The sequence below is a fragment of the Leptonotus elevatus genome, chromosome 15 (genome assembly GCF_054856555.1).
Source record: "Leptonotus elevatus isolate MCC_2025b chromosome 15, RoL_Lele_1.0, whole genome shotgun sequence".
Lineage (NCBI taxonomy): Eukaryota > Metazoa > Chordata > Actinopteri > Syngnathiformes > Syngnathidae > Leptonotus > Leptonotus elevatus.
The window spans coordinates 7519887-7542304 of NC_141253.1; the positions used below are offsets into that span (position 1 = coordinate 7519887).

Consider the following 22418-nt stretch of genomic DNA (forward strand, 5'->3'; position numbering starts at 1 on the left):
ACCTTTTCTCCAAGTACTTCTGAGCCATTTTGTTCAGATCGGAAAGAAAAGGAAAGCTCCCCAGTAAAAACTAAAGAGGCTTTATGGTGAAGTGAGTTTTCACACACACAAAAAGGAGAGCGATGATGATGACATCCAGAAGAATGAATAATACCATTTTGTGTTAATTCAACACCTACAGAGTTAAATGTAATACTTCAAAAGTATCTATATTGGGGCACACTAAATATAGTAAAAACAAATTTTTGAAAGGTTTTTTTAACACTGAAATGGAGTTAAAACAACTCTAATGGTAGTTAAAATGTAATACTTTTGTCAATACTGGTCAGTGTTGATTTTATACTAGTGTGCAGCAATTACTATTCGTTGAGGTGTGAAGGCGGAGATTAGTTACATCTCTGTAGAGTTAATCTAACACTAGAAGATCAACTCTGTAAAATAACACCAATTACCTCTGGAAATGTTAGAATTACACTTCAGGAGTTAAAATCAACTCTGAAATTTTAACACTTCAGTCCTATTTTTCTGTGTAGGCAATTAGAACCCTTTTTCGCACAATCCCTCACTGTATGTAAAACAACGTAATTGGAGCCATCCAATATTTGCTTTCATTAAATACAATTCCAAGGTTTTAACAATTTTGGAATGATTGAGGAGGTCTGAATGCCAGGACAAGCACTGGAAAAACCTGCCATCTTCAAGAAGGCCTGGATTTGAAGGCCCGACCTCAGAACTGTGAGGCATACGAAGTAGTCACGAGGATACTGTATACTGCATTTTTTTTTTAAATAATTTAAAATAAATCACAGCCATGTTCATTTGTTTTCCTTCATTTGTCCTGTCTAAATTAACCCAGAATTACCACTTAATTCCAACGTAATGTGTCTATCTGATAATATTTCAGAAATCCAAAATCTTTAAAAAAAAAATATATATATATATATATATTTTTTTAAATCTTAACAACTTCCGGAGGATGGGTACATTTATTCAACATGTTCTGACCTACTGATAACTGTTGGAACGTTGGTGATTGTTTTACACTGACATCTAGTGGTCAAATCGTATATAGCAACAGTTTTTTAATGTAGTTTTTTGCATTAATTTCCAAGCACAATCAGTTTAAATATCTAGCGCTGTTATATTGTACTCGCATAGTACATCATTTTTCTGCAGAAATCCATTTTTACGAGGCATCTAAGTGTATAATTTGCCCTCTTCCAGAGTGCGTGAAAGTAGATAAATCAGGAAATCCCTTGGACTTTATTCACTAAACATCCTAAATCCCACAGCAAATTGCTTTCCACATGCAGACACCTCTTTTCGGGGAAAACTGATTAGGAGAAATATGCATCGCAACAGGCAATGAGTCATTTCTTACCCACGCGCACGCACACACAGGGTCGAGGGAGAGACGATGCACTTTAAGCAACGTAAGTGACGTTGGCACAGGAGTCACATGTTGAAATCATTTCTTTTGACTGGAAGCAGCGATAGCATTTCTGAGAGGCTTCCCAAAAATAACAACTGATTGCTTAATGGCAGGCTCGGTGCCAATCACTGATTGTTGATGGCTGCGATTGAATAGGCGTCCTGACGACGCCTTTGTGTGGGAGCGCCGTTAAAACCTTGTGAAAAATGTGTCTCGGGGCCCACACATAATAACATATTCCTCCTCTGAAAACACATTTTAATTTGTGTTCATGTTGATTCAAAGAGGAGTGAAAACACAGGGTAGGAACAACACCAACCTGGACAGAACCTGATGGCTGACTGTGCCCTGTACGTGTAAGGGGGAAGAAGATGGAATTTCAAAACAACATTCTAGAAACTGTCAGTTTATTTATAACCTCCACCCAAAAATACACAATGCGGAAAGACATTTGTCTGCAATTTGTAGCCACTTTTCCGTTTTCATTTCCAACAGAATGAGGCCCGCATAAAAATTAGATAACAAAAATTGCTAGTTGTGTATTTTTTCATGAATAAGTAAAATGTAAACAAAAGTTAAATGGCTGTGCAACTATCAGGATGGACGTCAACAATTAACTATGTCTTCAATCGACCTGAAAAAGTTGGCTAAAATCTGTTTTTTATGGATCCTGCAAACAAACAAATCAACAAGTAAACAAAACAACATCAACATTTGTATCATTTAGCTACACAAGAAAGTGGGACGGCCATATTATTAGAAACAGCTTTCACCTTGACCTCAAACTACAACCACAATAATAAACTTATTGTACATCAATTCCTCAACGGCATTATTTTCTTTTTGCACAATGTTTTAGTTGCAATGATCTCTTCAGATTGTGCGGTTGTACCCTCAAATAATCGATCTGCCCTCTAGTGGTCAAAATAAGACATTGCACGCCTACAATGGCGTTAAACAAGTTGCGTCAAGTGCTGAGGAAAATAACAATAACCTTAAATTGTGTAAAAAAAAATGAATGCTTCACTTGATCACTTTTGGTTAACTTCTTGCATCGTACCATGAAGGCAAATCTCACATGTTGGTTGCAAGATATTTCATCCCATGTACTACAAATGACTGTATATCAAATACAATTCTGGCCTATAACACTCATATGACGGCAGAAATGGAATAAAATTCTGACTAATTCAATAATTTAAAATACAATTGTCAGCTTAATTGACAAAACAAAAAAATGAATAAATAAAAGTGGCATTTATGAACTGATAGAAGAATGAATGGGAATGTTGACTAAATTGTAATGCAGTCAAAAAATTATAATAATTCATATTTATTTATGCAATCCAACACTTCATTATCCAAAGTATTTTGTTTGCTTGTGTGCGTGAAAATGAAATAATTTGACTATGCAGCTTAAGATGCATTTCTTTCTGCCCTTCAAAAAACACAAATATTAAATATCTTTACAATATACTAATACAACCGTTGAAAAATGATCGAATTGCCTTAATGCATTAAGTTAAAGTGCAACATTACTGTGTTTATGCAGGAACGAACCCAAGTCAATTATTGTTGTTTGATTTGATGCTTTGTCGTCAAAAAAAGAGGAAACGCTTCCTTTCTTTCATCGAAGAGCTTTTCAATTTAATTGGACCCACAATTGGCTCTTAGGCTACTCTGAAAACGATATAAAAAACAACGAAGCACCTTTACAGTCTTTACATCCCATCGTCCAGATGTGAGAACGTCCACAAGCGTACAGCCAAGAAAAGACGACATCACCGGGTGCAAAGTTACATCAGTTGACAGCAGCTGACGTCACAGAGGACACTTGGCGTCGTGGCGGGAGAAGTCTTCCTCATAGAGGTCCGAGGGAGTCCTGGGACTCCTGCTCATTGGCCAGTATAGTTCTTTTGTTGTCACAGTAGCTTCGATTTGGCAAGAAGGACAATCTGAAAAAGACAAACAAACAAAATTCATGTTTCATTCAAAGAGCTGGACCGCAACAACAATCTGAACAAATTATGTTCATTTTGGTCTTGTCAGACCACAGTCATCCAAGTCATTAGTCTGCTTGTTTCAGCAAAGTGTTTGCGGGCTTTCCCGTTTTATAACACAAGTGTACATCATCCAATCCAGGTGATTAACTTATACAAAACCAAAAACGTAAGTTTTTTTAATACTTTGTCTTTCACTCCCCAAAACGTATTTATACGTTCTATATGTTTTTTAATGCTAGAAATGACAAAAGGCTATGATGCAGCTTCTGACCTGAAGAGGTCGCTTAAAGCAATGGTAATTATTTCAAAAAACAGCCAGCAGGTGGCAGCAGAGTATAAGACATCAACCAGGGCCATGTTGCAACAAGCTCTTTTTGCCAGTGTTTTCAACAGGAATGTGAATAATAATGAACTTAGCTACATACTAATGCTAATTGTTGTTAAACAGAAACAGATACAAATATACTTTTTTTTTCCTGATGAAAGAAGAGAATCTAATCTTTCTTTTGGTTGGTTTCATGTTTTATAGCAATAGAACACAATATTCTGTGGGCCTTGCAAAATCGGTCAAAATCCAGTAAAACAGCCGGGAGCGAAGGGGGTCGCTTCAGTGACAATGGCTGTGAGAGTGAATGAGTTAAGAGATAATCCATTGGTTTGACAGCATGCACACTCCCACCCAAAAAAGGGGCGTGGCCAAGCCTGGCGGGAAAAGAAAAACAAAAATGTTCTTCAGCTTGGGCTCGTCTTTTATACCCGAGTGTTTTCTGTACAAGGAGCGTGTTTGCTGTCCAAACAAAGCCCGTTCTCTGTCCTCCTCTCAAAAAGTGGAGACCTCCAGCAGTCCAAGCTTTGGAGGATTTAGTGTCCGACAGTAGGACGCCCTGCTAGTTTTTGCCAGCAAATGTGAAGCATGATTACACATCAACAAGGAATGAGCGTCTCCTCAACATAAATCTCAATAAGTGTCTCGTGCAATATTTCTAAAGGACGTTTTCAACATGTATGAAAAAAAGCATCGGTCGTCATGGAGATGAGTCAAAGACAATTTAGCACATGTCGGTTGCAGAATTTAGGTCTATTAAATATTCATTTATGAGCTCATTTGACAAGAACAGCGCTCATAAATAAAACATTGCAATGACTGTACCCTGGTGGTGTCAAAATACTGGACAGATATCACATTTAAAAATATATATAAATATTAAAGATATGAGTATGTTTTGGTTATTTTGTTAAGGGGTTCCTGCTCAACAGTCCAAAGTTGAACCAAGCTGACATACTCAATTAAAATAAAATAAAAATCTTTCTTCTTTTAAAGATATAACCAAACATGGACCCTAATGAAAACTTAAGAATAATATCCATCCATTCCACTAACTAGCCATCCCATTTTGGGGTTGTAGGGAGCCCGAGACTGTCCCAGTAACTAATTTACGAAAGATTTGCTTTTGTTAACTTTTCCTCTCATCTAATATGTTTTTTTTAAATGGCCTCATTTTTTTTTAAAATATAACATATAATTTACTCAGCAATGCAATTTGGGGGCTTCTGAATTATCTAAGGGCTGACTTGGAGCCAATCACAAGAAGGAGTCATGCGATGTCACTTATGGCAAAACTCCTTCCAACTCTGCATTTATTTGCGTCTGGGGTATATCAGCGCACTTTGACAATTAGTGCTGGCCTTTTCCAGAGCAATTTTTCAGGTGTGCTGTCTCAACTTTTATAAGCAATATTACGCTGGATTTACTTCATGTAAGTAAAATGCTTGTGTTCCACTAACACTTCCAGTTCTTTCACTTCCATCCATCCATCCGCCTGCAAATGAGCATTAGAATTGCTGTTTAAATTCTGTATGTGCATTAGCTTCAAGAGTGATTCCCACTTAAGTTCACCTGTACACTTTTGTTGCTTTTGAAAGGGGTGGGAGGGCGGCGGGGGGGACTCAACCGTTATCAGTTCAAATTCATTCAGGCTGAGTTGAGATCCAGGTCAGTGCAGAGAACATACATATATGGTATGATGATTCTCGGATAGACTTAGCTAACATCTTGTGCCTTTAAGGCCTAGGCAGATGTTTTGAGTATCAGACACATCAAATGGAACGTCCTACTTTACACATTGAATATATGAGCGTAATACATTGCGTGCTGTATATCTTTGCTGGTTTAAGTGAAGATGTTTTTTTTCCACAAGCGTCTTCATACTGACATGTTGTAACAGTAAAGACATCATAGATTACATTCTCAAAGTAAAAAAAAGTGCTGTTTTTTCCCATGTCTTAAATCAAAACCATTAACACAAGACCACATAGTTTGACCGCCTGATGCCATTTTGGTCCGTTATGCTCTTCAGGATCTTTTTTTCCACTCATCTGCCCCTTCGCTGTTTTGCTTGAGAGCTACACGAGCGCGCTCCAGGAGAGCATTTAAAAGGCTGTCATTTGGGGGTTTTGGTCATGAAAAAGATCCACTTGCTGTCAGCTTTAATAGAAAGAAAAAGTGAAGAACGCCAGGAACCATTGAATTGTTGAAATGTTGAAAACAAAGTAAAATGTATTCATTCTGACAAAGCTAGTATGCTAGCTAGCTTTAATGCTAGCAATAGCTAGCTAGAGTTAGCTAGTCGGTCAAGTATGAAGAATTTTCTTCTTTTGTTGGTTGCTTTTGCTTCTTGCAAGCTGTGTTGCCTAAACAACTCTTACTTGAGGCTATTTTCCGTGTCGTAGTAAGTAATTTGAGAGGCTGTGGCTAAGCTATTTATGGTATGTAATGAAGATACAATTCAAAATCAATAAGACTTTTCTTCAACAAGCAAGTTCTGAGTTTTCTATTTTTTTGTTTGAACTTTAACTAGCTTGAGTCCAGAGACTTGATACTTGCAGCTTTTTTTGTCCTTTGCATCAACACGGAGGGGAACACAAATTTGTCTCCCCAGTGGAAGTTCATGTGGATTGTTTTGATACATCTCAACTGCTGCAAGGCATTTGACTGAAAGCATGTGGCCCAAGAGAGATAAACACAGGATATATGAGACGTGTGTGTGTGTTCCTTTCATTTGCTTCTAATATCCTTCAAGGACATGAAATAATCAAATTTCAACTCTTATCTCCTTGGCTTTTTTGGAGATGCAGAAGTGAGAAAGTTGCAGCGCTGATCAGGATTGACGATAAGGCAAATTTTCCCACCGGAACGTTTTTAGGGGAAAGTTGCGAGTTCAAATCCCTTCTTTGACCGAGACGAATGAATGAGGTTGACGTTGGTTAATTACAAACCGTTGCGCTGTTGTCGCGGTTTTGCATTATTGATAGGAAATTAGAATATACTGTAGGCTATTGCTAATGTTGAGACAGTTAAACATTCCATTACCAAGCTATGGGATAATGCGTATAATAGGATTTCCTCAAAAACAGCTCGCACCAGCGCATTGTTAAGTTTTGAGCAAAGTAAATATAAATATAATAGACTTTGGTAGTAGATTTTTTTTTTCTTTTTCAGAAGTAACAGTACACTCACACACCGAAAATAGAACAGAAGAATTACTTGGAGATCTCTCAATGCAAAAAATATGTTGGACAGACCAACAGGGAGTTAAGCCTTCATCTGGGCTGCCTCAGATGATAAACATGTGCAGACACAATTCTACAGGCAGTGGACGTATGATTGGCACCAAAACGTGTTAAAACTTTTGACCCGAAGCAGCTCAAAATGTTGATTCCAACTAAATCGTTACACACTCACTGGCTGCAACTTAAAGGACTCTATCTAAGACGGCTTTTACTTGCCGGTAGTAGTTGATCGACGACCATGAGATGACGATTTTAAAACAAGTCACAAAAAGCCTCAACAACATAAAGATAACATAAGCAAATCAGGACAAAAACAAGTGTAACCTTTGTGACATGATACACGACGTGCTACGCTAATAATATAAACTACTGACGTTTCTGACATTTTATAGGACACTGTTGTGGCCTGTGTGGTAGAAGTACGTCATCCTTATTAGAAATGGACTAATGGTCTAAGAAGAAGAAAGAAAAAAAATGGCTGCTATAACTCGTGGGTGTGCAGATGTTTCGGGCTATGTTTTTTGTATTGAAATGCAAATAATCAAAGTGGGAAAGCTAAGCTAAGGCATTCACTGTAATTCATCTGTGTGTGAATGCTGAAACATGCATGTAGGTTTTGGCGCAGGTAGTCAAGCGCGATTTCATTATGTGTGATGGATATCAACATATTTCATTCATAATACCCGAGACAAGTCTGGGAGGGCATCAGGGCCATCCCAGACTACAAGAGGAAACCACCATCACCCTCAGCTGACAGTCCCACTCTGGCTGAGGACCTAAACCTCTTCTATGCCTAAAATACTGTCCTGAAAATCAGCTAAGTGTTTTTTTGGAAACGCCCCTCGGAAGTTTTACGGTACAACAGTGCCTTCGGTGCGGTATTCCCGCCGGGCGCACCCCGGACTTCGACATCCGAAGACCTGCCCCGCCCGCGCGGCCTCCACGCCGCGCGCACATCACCAGCAGCCGGAGGAGACCTGCCGCAGCATCTCAGCGGACGCGCCGACCGCCCTCGCTCCAACTGAGGTTTCTTCAACTCAGGACGCTCGCCGAGTCCCTTTCTCTCCCGTGCACCTGAACCAGTCCGTAAGTGCGCCTTCATTGCAATCTGACCATACCACTGGCGCAACGCTTTGATCCAAATATAAAAAGTATTGACAGGTCCAAACGCTTCCATTTCTTTTCCCCCATCTAACTTTTTTTCATTACCTTTTTATCTTAGTTTGTTAGGTTGCATCTTTTATCCACATTTTAATTCCGTTTCATGACTAGGTTAGACTGTAACTGTGACTGATATGTGTGTGTTTACTAAATGAATCTGTTGTCTAGAAATTCAATTTCCGCCGAATCATTTGTGTTTTCTGAGAGGATTAGTAATTCTCTTACTAAAGCAAAGAACTCCATAATTAACTATAGTTAGATTATGAACACTTGATAATAGGTGTAGATAATTTCCATCGTTTATTTTGCTTCGTGGTCAACGTGGTGCCCCCAGAGGTTGCTGAGGAAATTCCAACTCCCCTCAGTACCGTCTAAATTTCTCGTTCGTCGGTACGGCAACCCAAATAATCGCTACACTGTGTTCATGCCAACAGTGGTGTAAACCACATTTTTTAAATCTGCAACAATATCAACACTCAGTCTAACCTGCCTCCGCGCTTATTTACGGCACACCTCGCTGTAAGTCACTATAGTTGGAGGCTAAGAAATTAGTATAGAAAATGATTGAATAAAAATGTATTTTTCTCTCTTTTCCCCTTTTAATCTAACAAACTTTTCAGAATGTTATTTTTCTCTAGGAAATTAAGAATGGTTTATTGTGGTTTCCAGTTCGAGGAAAAAATATTTAAGCAACGACCTTGTCATCACAAATTTCAGAATAAACAATTTCAGTACACAAACGACTTATGTACATGCAGGTCGTCATCAGCTGCCATCATTTCATCTCATCACCTACCAGGGTGCCAAAAGTGACAGCATTAGCCAACAAGCATGACAAAAAAAATAGTCAGGGAGCGTAAAATCAACATTTACAAACAAGTGTCACACCATGATATTCAGGTAATCCATTTTATCCAAATAATCTGGTAAAATAACCACAGGCCAAGTGCGCTCAAACACCAAACTATAAAGCAAACACTGAATAAGAAAAAAAAAAAAAAACTTGATTGTGTGTGTTTGTTCGTGCATGTGTGTATATGTGCAAACTACAAAGTGCATACTTACACTCGTGTCCTGTAGCCTCTTCAGAAGGCTTTTCTGGGTTTCTGGGACACAAAGTCCCCTATGTGTCATATTTGCTTCTTTTCAAGCAAAAACTCTCAACGAAGTAACTTAATCATTGCAATGCAACCTGTATGAGTTTTTTTTTTTAATTTTATTTGTTATTGACATACCTGCACAAATGATGGACAGACGCTTCATGTCATTTGCTATCTAAATTTAAACATGAGAAACGATGAGTCGTTTTCATTCTCTCGTGTATTTGACCAAGTCTTCTGAACACTCATTTCCGATTCTGTAAATAAATGGTTTACTATTTAATAGTCACATGGAATTTGATTTATGGACTAAAGCAATCCTTCAAGTCCTGTCGTCATTTGGTCATGGTTGTGTAAAAAAGAACATGTTGGTCCTTTTGGAACATTTCCAAAGAATTTTGTATTTAAAAAAGTTCTTTACCATTTGGATATTTCTAATGAAAACTTTCTGCTTTTCCCATCATTCCAAAAGATTTTGCCAGACCTTCAAAAATCGATATCCAAGATTGTGAATGTTTTTATTGATGAAACTTTGATAATGAATTTAGGGAAATACTGCATTTCGTTTTGCTTCACCATAACTCAGCCGAATCATATAACCCAAAATGTTCTGACATTCGGAAACCATCACGGCTGTAGTAGTTGGAAAGTGGACTATTTTCAAACATCCTGAGTGATTTTTTTTATTATTATTATTTTAACTATGTAGAGATTAATTTCAAACTAAGAGGCAAGTCCTGCAGTAAGACAATCCAAAAATATGGTTGACATGCTGTGCAGAAAACATATTGTCACACTAGCAATACATTTCTTACAATGCATTTAGACTCATAATCCATTCATTTGTACTGAAATGTAACACCGCTTGAGGTGTGGCATTTATTAGTCAAACAGACGACACACTCAACAGTCTCATTAGGGCATGGTTGCCATAATTCTGTTTTGAACAAATTACAGTGATAATCCATCAAGGCTCAATGCTCCGCCAACTGCAGAAGGCCGAGGGCAAAAAGGGCCTTTTCCTGCTTGTGAATCAACAAGCAAACAGCAAGAACTTGGAACAGATGGATCACACCGTGTGCTGCTACTGAGGTGAGTCATATTGGAGGTGTGACACCTGCTAATCACATTTGGGATGAGAAGTGACCCCGCTTGGCCTCTGCTGCATTTCAATTTCATCTACCCTAGTCTCCAGTACACTGTGGTTGCTTGCATGGTTAGGCCACGGCAAGCTTTTGGTTTCAACTTTTAAAATCCCAGGAACAGGATAATTCAATTCAACAAGAATCTTGCCTGCAAATATTCACTCAGTCTTTACTTTTTAATGAGGGCATCACATATTGTTTAAATCTATTTTGCGTGACAGGACAGCCTTAGGGTGAAATGTTAGCTTTTACACGTACACATAATTGATCAAATATGTGCATGGAACTCAAAGGGTACCATAACAAACCCATGGAGGTTGAGAGCTTGTGTTCACAATGGGGAAGAACTATTGGAGGCAGACAAGTATGTCACGACTGGCCAGTTAAATCAACATTAATGAAGTTTAATTGAATTTTGATATTTTTCTACCGACTATAATCCCATCCATACAGCCATTTTCTAAAATCAACATACACTCTTCTGTATAGTCTATCCTTAAAACTACTGGGTCAAAAAAAAGAAGAAAAAAAAGAACAAGAACGAATTTGACTTAACTTTGGGGTCTATTGGGTCAAATTGACAAAAATTGGGCTGACACACTACTTGGCCCAATTTGACCCAACTTTGGGTTGTATTGGGTCAAATCAACAAAAACTGGTCCGACAGACTACTTGGCCCATTTTGACCCAACTTTGTGTTTTATTGGGTCAAATTGACAAAAATTCGTACGATACACTATTTAGCCCAATTTGACCCAACTTCGAGTTGTATTGGGTCAAATTGACAAAAATTGGTCCGACACACTATTTAGCCCAATTTGACACAACTTTGGGTTGTATTGGTTCAAATTGACCTAAGAAGTGTGTCAGACCAATTTGGGGTTGTATTGGGTCAAAGTAGTGCATTGGAGCAGTTTTAAGAGTGCACAACATGCAGGCATTTTTAGCCCTCTAAAAACAGGGACAAAAATCCCCTAACTTGTGTCAAATACGGACCTACTATTTGGGTCAATCTGACCCAAATTTAAAAAAAAATTGGTCCTTTTGTACATAACAACCCAGAAAGTGGGGCCAAATTGATCCACATAGCAAGTCAATTCAATTTGGACCCAAATTGGGTTATTCTTTTACCCAACTGAGTCAATTATGTAATTACTTTTACTTTTAATGACTGTTTCTGGAACTTGTGAATGGCTGCTACACTGTTAACACTGCAGAGGTAAAAGTACCGGTAACCCAAATTGTAGTAAATAGCTAACCCAGCGCTAGGTCAAAAAGGGACAGAGCCAATGCTGGGTTATTTATACCCAGTGCAGTGAGTTGAGAATTTTACCCAGCACGTTGGATCATCTTGATTCAATAAGGGGTAAAAACTACCCATACTAATAAGTTAAAGGTACGAAGAAATGGGTTAGCATGGGTTACTAATTTTATTTTCCAACCTTGAGTGTCATATTAGTGTATGAAAGGTGCTTTATAAATAAAGTTTGATTTGATTTGAAAATGTACTTCAACTTTATTACATAAAAATCCAATCTTCAACCCAATCTGCTGAGTCAAAAATAATGAACCCAATTTGGGTAAAAGTAACCTTATCTGCTCAAAATCCACATCTACCCGTATTAGTGGGTTAGGAAAACAACCCCGCGAACTGAATGAGAACAAGTGCCATGGAAAACTGAAGGATGGCTGATTCTGTGGCTGTCTGTCAGGAAATAGACCCAAACATTTTTAAAAGGCACTTAAGCACACAACCAGAGTCAAGTTCATGTTTGGCATACAAGGAGAGGCCAGTGAAGCACTAACACAATATTTTGCTTCCTTCAAAACAAACACACCCAAATCCAACAGAATCATTTTGCCAATTGGCTATGGATTTGGTCAAAATTAATAAGATAGAAATGGTAAAAAAATAAAAGTCACCAGATGATCCAGCAAAAGCTGCGATTTCATCCCGCAATGCAACAGAAGCTCCAAAGAGTGCACCAGACATGATGAGTCAATTTACTTGAAATATCAAGTCTAAGATTCACCTGCAGCTACAAGAAGATCACCGCTTACTGCACATACGGAATCAAATCCTCTGGCAACATCACTGAAGTCAAATCCAATAAAATGTTTTATCATTTTTGTTATTAATTGAGCTTTTTCATTCTTCACTTTCAATCCAATAATCATCATTTAGGCATCTAGGATACAACATTTTGGGTCCCTGGGGATACAGAAAAACAAGAAACACACCCGCACAAACATGCACACTCACACATATACACCCTTTCGCAGACATATTGTTTTTTAACCCTCCTAACAGTCTCAACTAAATAAATTGTTTCATTACCCTTTACTGTGAAGACACAATTACAACTGTCCAAGGGGAGATTATTGCTTCAGAGAGAAGTGTGTTCACATTAAAGCAACGCACTTCGTTTTTCATCGCCATATTGTCCAGAGCAGCCAGGATAGAAACTCGTGTACCACTTTCATCGCTTAGCTTGCAATAAGCTCCATTTCCCCCAAAATGTGTACTCAAAAAGAGTTTTGTTTTATTTGGTATGTTTACTTACTGCAGTTGGTAAGACTATAAAAGTAAAATCACATTACAACTGATTAAATATAAATTCAATATATTATTACCTTAAAAAGGGGAAATACTCTGGAAAATGATTCAGGAAAAATCCAAAATATAGAAAAAATTATTGAAATCTATAAACTGCAAATGTGCTGGGGTTGACGAGTTTTAAGTTGTAATATCACCATTTACCACTAGATGGCACCCTACACCACACCGTGAGTAAGCCTAATTTATTTGATTTTTTTTGTGGATTTGGAATTATAGGCAGGACAAAAATAGTACATCAATTATACTAAAATTTTGAGCGAGTTGATTTTTTGTAATAAAAAAAAAAGTACAAAATTAGTTCTTGCACTTAATGTTAGTTTCTTGTTCAGCAGTTTTATGCGGTCCTTGAATGGTCATTTGCGCTGGTGTGGGGGATAATAGTACGAGGTTATTTTGTTGAAAGTTGAAAATTGTATTATCAAGAATTTCATATTAAAAGCACATATTTTGCACATATTTTGTCCATACCGAAAATAGCGTTTTTGTCATACATCCAGTCAGGAAGTGTGTGGTCCTATGTGGAGCCTCCATTAGCACTGCTGAAAAACTTGTGGCCCTCCCAGCATTTATTTTGTCTCCAATTGTACAGACGTCAAACATTGTGTGTTGAAATTGGTCGCACATTTTTCTCTGCTCATCCCACTTGTGTTCTTAATGAGATTATCTGCGAGAGACGAGCGGGGTAGCGGCGTCGGTAATTCCAGCCGCTCTCCCAACGATGGGAAAGTGCGATAGCGCAAACCCTCTGAGCCCCCGTCAGGAGCCTGGCAAGAGATGTGATGCAACCAGCAGAGTTTCAACAGGCTGAAATGAAGTTAGGATTTATTTTAGCGCCGCGTGTTGTTTTCGGCAGTGTATCTCTCGGGCCATCGGTCAGCTGGGGCGAACGTCCTGGGGCTGCATTCACAAGGGCTGTAGCTTCGATGTAATTAATCATGAGACTCCAGAGAGATGACTAAAAGTTCATTCTGATCTGAACATATTGAAACTGCTCAGCTCAGTTTTATTGGGTGGTGAACGTTAAGCTTAGCGGGGGGTGGGAGTGGAATCTACACTTCTATAGACTAGTTGCACTGCAACAAGTACAGTAGAAAATTTAAGAAAAAATATATAGTAAAATAAGAAAAGGATGACTTTACTTTAGTGTCAAGCAGGGAGGTAACGGGTCCCAATTTTATTTTAAGTAAAAATAACATATATATTATATTTAAGAGATTATACCTTACTTAAGATTTCAGTTTTTGCAGTGCGATGGATCGAACCCTGCTAGTTTTCTATGCGCATTCACCGAAGCCTTCTTTATTGACAAATAAAATGTGATTTTATTCAAATTCAAGACACAGGTGTAGGGTTTACTGTTGCCTTTTCATGAAATCTGGCTCTTTTCACCTGGATTTCAGAAAACAGCAGAGGCCCAAGAATTGAACCCTGTGGAACACCATTCGTTCCGTCACGTGAATTCATATTGCGCATAATCGTCCAACCACTTTCAATGAAACAGAGCCAGCTCTATATGGTTTTGGAATATGGGAGGAAAATGGAAACTTAAGCAAGTATGGGGGGTGTGGGGGGGGGGGGGATACAAACTTGAACCCAGAATCTCAAAACCTGTGAGACAGATTTGTTGACCACTTTGCCTCAGTGCTGCTCCTGAGTAAAAATGTAAGTTTATTTTTCCAATTACTATATTACTGCAACATATAAAGCCCAACAATTTTTTAATCCTCGCTCTCCCAACTAATTATAGACGCAACATTTTCAGAATATTTCAACAGAAGGAGAAAAAGATGACGAAATATGAGCAAGAGAGAGCGAGAAAACGAGATTTACAGTGGATCAGCTGGAGGACTTTGGTTTCAATCAAACAACAATAAATTCTACATGTCTCATAATAAATCAGTGACGGCAACGTTTACACTAGAGCGGCCTGTGCGTTTTAGCGACTGTGCTCCACAAAACACGAGAGGTTAACCGCTTCTCCGTCAGTTACACGGCTACAAGACCCAAATCGGGGTCGGTGGCGTGGAATTGGTCAAATCCAATTTTGGTTGCAAAATGTTATCAAATGTGATGTCATCATATCACACCAGCTGACAAATGGCAGCGTTTTGTCCCTTCTATCGCAATGAGATCTGTTTCCAATCTGATTCTGATCCTACCGAGACCCCATTAAACAGAAGACAGGAAGTCCAAGTACGTGGGCGATGATGTCACTACGAGGCAAAAGGTAAATTCAGGATGGAAGCCAACGAAGCAGATTTAGTGTCACAGGAAGACTTTGACACACTGAGTTGTAGTTTGTTATGTTTCCAAGCAGAAAAGTGACACACAGGGGAGAACGCTTTCGCCTTTTTTGGCTTAACATTACATGTTTAAACTTACCTTTTTATAGCGCACCTATCATCCTTGTTTAACCAGTGCTTTTATTGTGGAGTTCGGTCTCGCACATTACGACTGTTGTGGGTTCTCATGGCAGAGAATCCCAGATTCAACTAGGTTACTACGATGTATGAAGCAAATTTAAACGTTTAAAGCACGTACATTTAAGCCATTAGGAGAAGTCGTCTTACATTTATTCATCATTAACTCCACGTACAAAAAATATGGCCTTGTTAAATACAATTATTGTTAAAAGTTACACGTAATTACCATCTATTTGAAGCACTAAATAAGCAAACATTTGTCTGGAGCCACAAAACATTTGAACGTGTGTTGGTGTTAGTCTTATTGGTGCCACGCCAGAACATAAAAATATTTCCTGAATTTTTGGCAATTTTGTGGACATTTTATAGTAATTTTGGGGATTTCTTCTTTTGTTTTGGGACATTTTATGGATACTTTTTTTTAACATTTTCTTTTCTGCCTTTTTATTCGATTGTCTGACATTTTTATGTTTATGGTCAACAATATTACATCTTTAAAAATATGTTAATTATTCGTTTTTTATTTAATCATTAATTCATTAGAACAATATTTTATCTAAAAAAATATGTTAAAAAAAATTAATTTCTATATTTTCCCCCCATTTTTCATCTACCTTTCACCTCTCTTTTTACGGCAACTTCAAAATTTGGACTCTGACATTAAAACATTTTTTTTTATTATTATTCGTTTTTTAATGAATAATTAATTCATTTGAACAATATTACATCTTTAAAAAATATGTTAAAAAAAGTTAATTTCTAAATTTTTCTCCATTTTTTAAAATCTACCTCTTACCTCTCCTTTTACGGCAACTTTAAAACTTGGACTGACATTTTTTGAATATTTATTCATTTTTTAAATGTAATCAGTTCATAAGAATAATATTTTATCTTAAAAAAACTGTTATAAAAAGTTAATTTCTATTTTTTAATTTATTTTATTTTTTATTAATAGATATCCACAGAGCCACAGGTGAGGGACTAAGGAGCGTCCAGAGCCGCAGGTTGCAGACCCCTGCTATAGTTCAGCACACAACTGCTAAATGACTGAACACTCAGTTGAACATTTGAGTCTGGATGGATCAGGCGGGTTTTAATTCCTTCCTTTCAGCATTCATATAATGCAAATGGCCATAATAGAAAATGATTAAGTTAGACACAAAAAAACATGAGCCATTTCTTTAACTTAATTGTACACATTGCACAAATTATTCTGTGAAGATGAACAACGAATTTGTACGATGCTTTTACCGTGCCCTGTGGCCTTAATGACTTTAAACTCTAAGATGACCCTTACAGTTGTAATACCACCAATATAATATTCTTCAGTGTAATTTTAATCATTTGTTCCAAAATCAGGCAGCTGTTCTCGTCAGCTTCAACATCATCAGTGCCAATCTAGTTTGCACTAGTAGTATTGTAATTATCCGAAGGAGGCTTTGAACGTGCGCCCGTATTTTCAGTCTGGACGCAGAAGGCTGGACATCATCTCCTCCTCCTAATTTTAGCAACAAACAATAACAAGTTAAAGCTCTGTTGGCAACACTGAGGCTCCATCACAATGACCGACAGTAGCTCTGCCACCTGTCGTCCTGGTAACGAAAGCCGTACTCGGCATTTGCATGTGACAGATCAGCCGCTAAAAACGGCGTGATCACCACAATGTGACAAGGGGATATTAATTTAAGTATGCTGTAATTATTTTTGGTGTATTTTGATCGAATAACGTCAGATATATATTTTACACCTGGGAAATGTTTTTTTTTAAAAAGAAGGAAGAAAGAAGATGGTCATTATCATTAATTCTTGGTTGTTTTAATTTTTTCACAAATTCAATTTCATTCTATCTGCATCATACTTTTTTTTTTTTTTTTACACTATCCTATTATATACAGCTGCAGTTTTTTTTAAGTGCTCTATAAATACAGTTGAATTGAGTGTAGAGTGTCTCAATGTTGTATTATTCGGTGGCATAACACTTCATTGTAATAACTGCATCCATTTATTTATTTTTGTTTTGATATTAAATGTATAATATTACAATTTTAAGTTCAATTCAATTTGTTATTTTATTGATCTGTTTATTTAGCAACATTCTTCTCATCAAACTATTCCATTTTATTTCATTCTGTCTTATGTTATTATAGTTGTTGGTTATTTTTATTGTTTGGATTGTGTAGCTAATGTTTTGCTTGGAAAATGAGACGCAATGCCTGTTGTAGAGTCTGTTTTACTAACGTGTTTCATCTCAATAAAAATATTTGAAAGAAAAGAAGTAAAGCAACTTTGAGGCAACAAGAAGCTCCCGTGTTTTGATACAACCTAGCAATGCTAATATCCACTAACTTGTCTATTGTGTTTCTCATTGTACTGTATGTTAGCATTAAGCTAGAGGACTCATATTAGGCTAATGATAATGGTAATGTTACTTAGCACTTAAAATGGACATTTAGCATTTAGCAGATAAGCATAAAAAGTGGGCTGTAAAAAGTAGGTAAGAAAGGAAGTAAAACAACTTTTAGGTAACAAGCTACCATTGTTTTGTTCCAAGTTAGCAATGCTAATATCCACTAGCTTGTCTATGTGTTTTATTTAAGTTAGGCTAATGTTAATGGTAATCTTACTTAGGATTTAAAATGAACATTTATGGTGACAAAAGAACACTTTTGCCTCAATGTATAATATAATATAATATAATATAATATAATATAATATAATATAATATAATATAATATAATATAATATAATATAATATAAATCAAATTAGAGTGAGGTAGGCCTTTCCCTCCATTTGATGAGTTAGTTGAAGGTGTCAGTAGTGATGTGCGACAAAGCCGAAAAAGGCAGCATGTGACATGACGTGCACCTTCCCGGTAAAATGAGGTTGTGATTTGAGGATCTCACAACAACATCCTTAATCAAGCCCAAGTCAGGCGTTCATTCAACTATTATATTTGCGCTCATACATATTAGCTATGAGCATTTTCCTTCTTGAGGAATGTGCAAGTGTGCATGCAATTGCTTTTGTTTCGTCCGCGTCGGTCGAGTGTCTGTGTTCAAGTTAAACAATCCAGACGCGAGCGGCTCGCCTCCTCCATCATCCTCTCCACTTGAAGGAGGGAACGCAAACACAGCTGTCAACTGAGTCATGGCCGCTAACATCCACAATCACCCCGTGCTGCGAAAGAGCAGTGTTTATGGTCACTATTCTGATGAAAAATGTAATCTATCCTCTCCTAAATGTTGTCCGAAGGGTGAAATATTCTAATGCATATATAAATCATATCTTATTAATAGAAAGAGCGATGTAATTAGAAGGTACAATAGTATCTCTATTGTTGCCATGGTTTCAGTGGTCTAACACAAGGTGGACCAGCCAGAACACCTGTCATGCTATTTTAGCGTTAGCGACAAAGCTAACGTTACTGTTCAGATTTGTGTGCAGTGTTTGCGTGTATCAACACGCTGACACCATCAATGTTTATTTGAAGGCATTATGTTATAAACAGACCTTTTGTTCATGTTTAGCACGTACTGTATATTCATGTTGTGGCATTTTTAGTGTCCCACTATATCTTTTTTGGTTAACAAATGTGTATTTCCGACTGGCTCACTGAATCTACCTCAAGCTCACTCGTGTCATTTTGTCTCAAAGAGAAATTTAAAAAAAAATGAAAAAGTGCACCATCTCGGCCAGTGGCTTTTTGTAAAACACAACAGATGAAAACATACTGTAAATCTATTTGGACTGTCATTGTGTTGTTTTCATTCATTCCGAATGACATCATTCACTTTGAAGTTCAAACAAATACGCGTCTTCGGGCCACTAGACAATGCAAACAAATATAACTGCAGAGTCTACAGTTGAGAAGAGAATACAAGAAGTTGCTCTTGGACCTGGCATTATCTCATTTTATTTGTTTTTACTTTTACCCTCGCTAAAATATATATTTTAATTAAGTTCTACGGTTTATAGGCTAGATTATAATTTCAAGCATTGTTAGCTGACACCATTACTATATAAAAATAGCGCAATTAACAGCAAAGTATGACTTTATACTTCCAGATCTCTTACATCAGCGGATGCTGGCTCATTGAATGTTTACAAAAACAGACTCAAACCAAAGTGAAGACGCCTTCTTTATATTCTACTCAATTGTGGAATAAAGATCCTAAACATCCAAGATCTGCTTCACAAGTTACTTGATGTTAAAGATTAGATAGCTCTTTCTATGAAAACCAACGTCTTACAAATGCAATAATGACATCTAGTGGCAGAAAAATGACCTCAACACAAATCAATATCACACTCGTTTTTTTTTACTGTACAATACATCTTTTAAATGTTTACTAAATTTTATGAATTATGAAATTACTGTATCAATGATTAAAAGATGCAGCCATATTTCTATTAGTTTAACATTTTTTCCCACTTTTATGTTAACAAGAGTATGAACGTTTTAAATTTAAATTAAAACTTAGAAAAAAGTATGTTATTGTGCATTTTATTGTAAATGTACAAGAAAATGTACAATCATTTATGTTTTTCTAAGTTTTAATTTAATTTAAGTTAAAACTTAAAAAAATAAAATAAACTAAATTTAAATGTACAATAATATATGTTTTTCTAAGTTTTAATTTAAATTAAATAAAAATAATAATAATAATAATAAAATGTTTGTACATTTCGAACAGATATAACATTTGCGATTAATTGTGAGTTAAGTATTGAAGTCATGCGATCAATTACGTTTAAAATTTTCAATCGCCTGACACCCTTGGTGAATACCAGTAACAGATATTGAGTCGATACACGACCTCATTTAATTCGCGATGGTGCCCTCTTGTGGCCGATTTATGACCAGGAACTACTTGTAGAAATTAGAAATAAAAATCCAAAATTGCTATATTGGGATATCTAGATTGATCTTGAAAATGATGTCATTATTTTGGGTGGTATCTGTATTCGTCAGCCTGAGTGACTGACAAAACGGAATAAGTCAAGCATAAAAAGAAACTGATGTCTTTACCTCAGTGCCATTGACGTCCCGTTGACGGATGTCGGCGAGCACACTCTGTGGGTCGGTCCGTAGGAGAGGCTCCCCTGCCGCACAAAGCGCTCGTCCCCACAACAAAGGATCACCAGAAAGGCCCTCCGAAAAGCTCGGTTCAAGAAGGCATACAAAAAGGGATTAAGGCCAGAGTTAATGTAGCCCAGCCACAGCCATGCCGTCCATAACTGCCAGGGCACAGAGTAGTGAATGAAGGGGTCCACCACATTAGTGATGAAAAACGGCGCCCAGCACAGGCAAAAACATCCCATGATGATCGCCAGCGTCTTTGCCGCCTTCGTCTCAACACGCATGCGGCTGTTGGCAACGGGAGCCGGCTCTGGGAAGAAGTCCCCGTCTGTCCTGAGGTGGTAGTGGTCCTCCGGGTCCGAGCAGGTGGACGACCTCGCAGTGACGATGGGGGACGCGGTGCCGGCGGTCGGAGCGGAGCCGGCGCGTTGAAGGGTCTCGATCTGCCGCACGTGGCTCATGGCGGTCACGTAGATGCGTTGGTAGGCCAGGACCATGAGGGCCAGCGGCACGTAGAAGGCCACCGTGGAGCAGATGAGCGCGTACGGGCGATTGACCAGAAACACGCAGCTCGTCTCGTTGGAGCCACCGGGTGAGCTTCGTCTTTCTTCTATCTGGGACATACAGCGAAACATTCACTTTAACTTATCATAGCTTCAAAAATAATGTTGTTTCAGCATGAATATGCATCAATCAGTAGTGGGCTTCCGGTACGTATGTGTGGATGGTGGATTTTTTTCCATCCAATCGGATTTCAGCTGCTAATTGCTTCCATGTCAATGTAATCTGCTCAGGGCTGAATAAGGCAACAAAGCTTCAAAATATTAGCAACGGGACTATTTCCTTAATCAGAACTCCAATTTGCTCTTTTTCAAAGTTTTCTAAATTTTAATTAAAACTTTGAAAAAAATATTTTTATTGTACATTTACAATAAAATGCACAATAAAATGTACAATAATAAATGTTTTTTTAAGTTTGAATTTAAATTAAATCATTCACTGCCATTCACACCTATAAACGTCCAAAATTCATTTGAACTATTTCTATTAAGTTTAACATTTTTTTCCCCACTTTTGTTAACAAGAGTATGAAAATCTAGACATTTTGTAAATTTAATTTAATAGTATTTTTTTTTAAAGAAAATAAAAGATTATTATTATTAAAAATTAGGGGCGTCAGGCGCTAATTTTTTTTAATTGTAATTAATTGCATGGAAATAAAATCTAAGTTTTCATACTCCTGTTAACAAAGGTGGAATTTTTTTTATTTTTTAAAGCTAATAGAAATAGTTCAATGAATTTTTGACGTCTATAGCCGTCAATGGCAGTGAATGAGTTAAATTAAAACTTAGCCCCTGATGCTAGCTAGCTAGCTTGCAAGCAGGTAAACGAAGCAACATGGGAGCTATCTAGCTAGCACCTGGCGCTAAAGCCAAACTGTGGAAGGGTTTTTACTTTCTGGACCTGGATTTGCCACCTCTGGTCTTTATTTACATGATGTTTTGTCATGTTTTAGATGAGTATGTGGTAAAGATGCATTCTATTACAGTGCATTTTTGCTTCGTATTGATGTTTTCTATCATTTCAACATAACAGAGGCGGTATAAAAACAGCTAACGTATGCACAGGCCGATACTGAAAAACCATCCATGCAGTCTCTACACAGCTTATCCCATTTAGGGTGCGCATGGAGCTCTGTAGCCTATCCCAGCTGACTTTGGGTGAACGGAACACTACACCCTGGACCTGCACCGTGGTTGCTAAGACAATCACAGGGCACATTCACTCTCACATTCACACCATGAATGAGCTCATGCAGCTTGAATGGAAGAGAGGAGAGTGAACCGCTAACCCATCAGTAACTATGAATAAAAGATGAAGGT

At 37.5% G+C, this 22418-nt stretch overlaps 1 protein-coding gene across 1 annotated transcript in view; it reads right to left on the minus strand.

The window, feature by feature from the left end:
* Positions 1–1832: 1832 nt before the first annotated feature.
* LOC147161819 (5-hydroxytryptamine receptor 4) overlaps positions 1833–22418 on the minus strand; it is a 37776-nt gene continuing 17190 nt past the window's right edge. The window contains exons 7-8 of the mRNA XM_086096713.1: positions 20485–21149; positions 1833–3387 (exon numbers count right to left, since the gene is read on the minus strand). Coding sequence (XP_085952839.1) covers positions 3294–3387; positions 20485–21149 — 759 coding nt within the window. The 3' untranslated portion in view covers positions 1833–3293. The remainder of the gene's footprint in view (positions 3388–20484; positions 21150–22418) is intronic.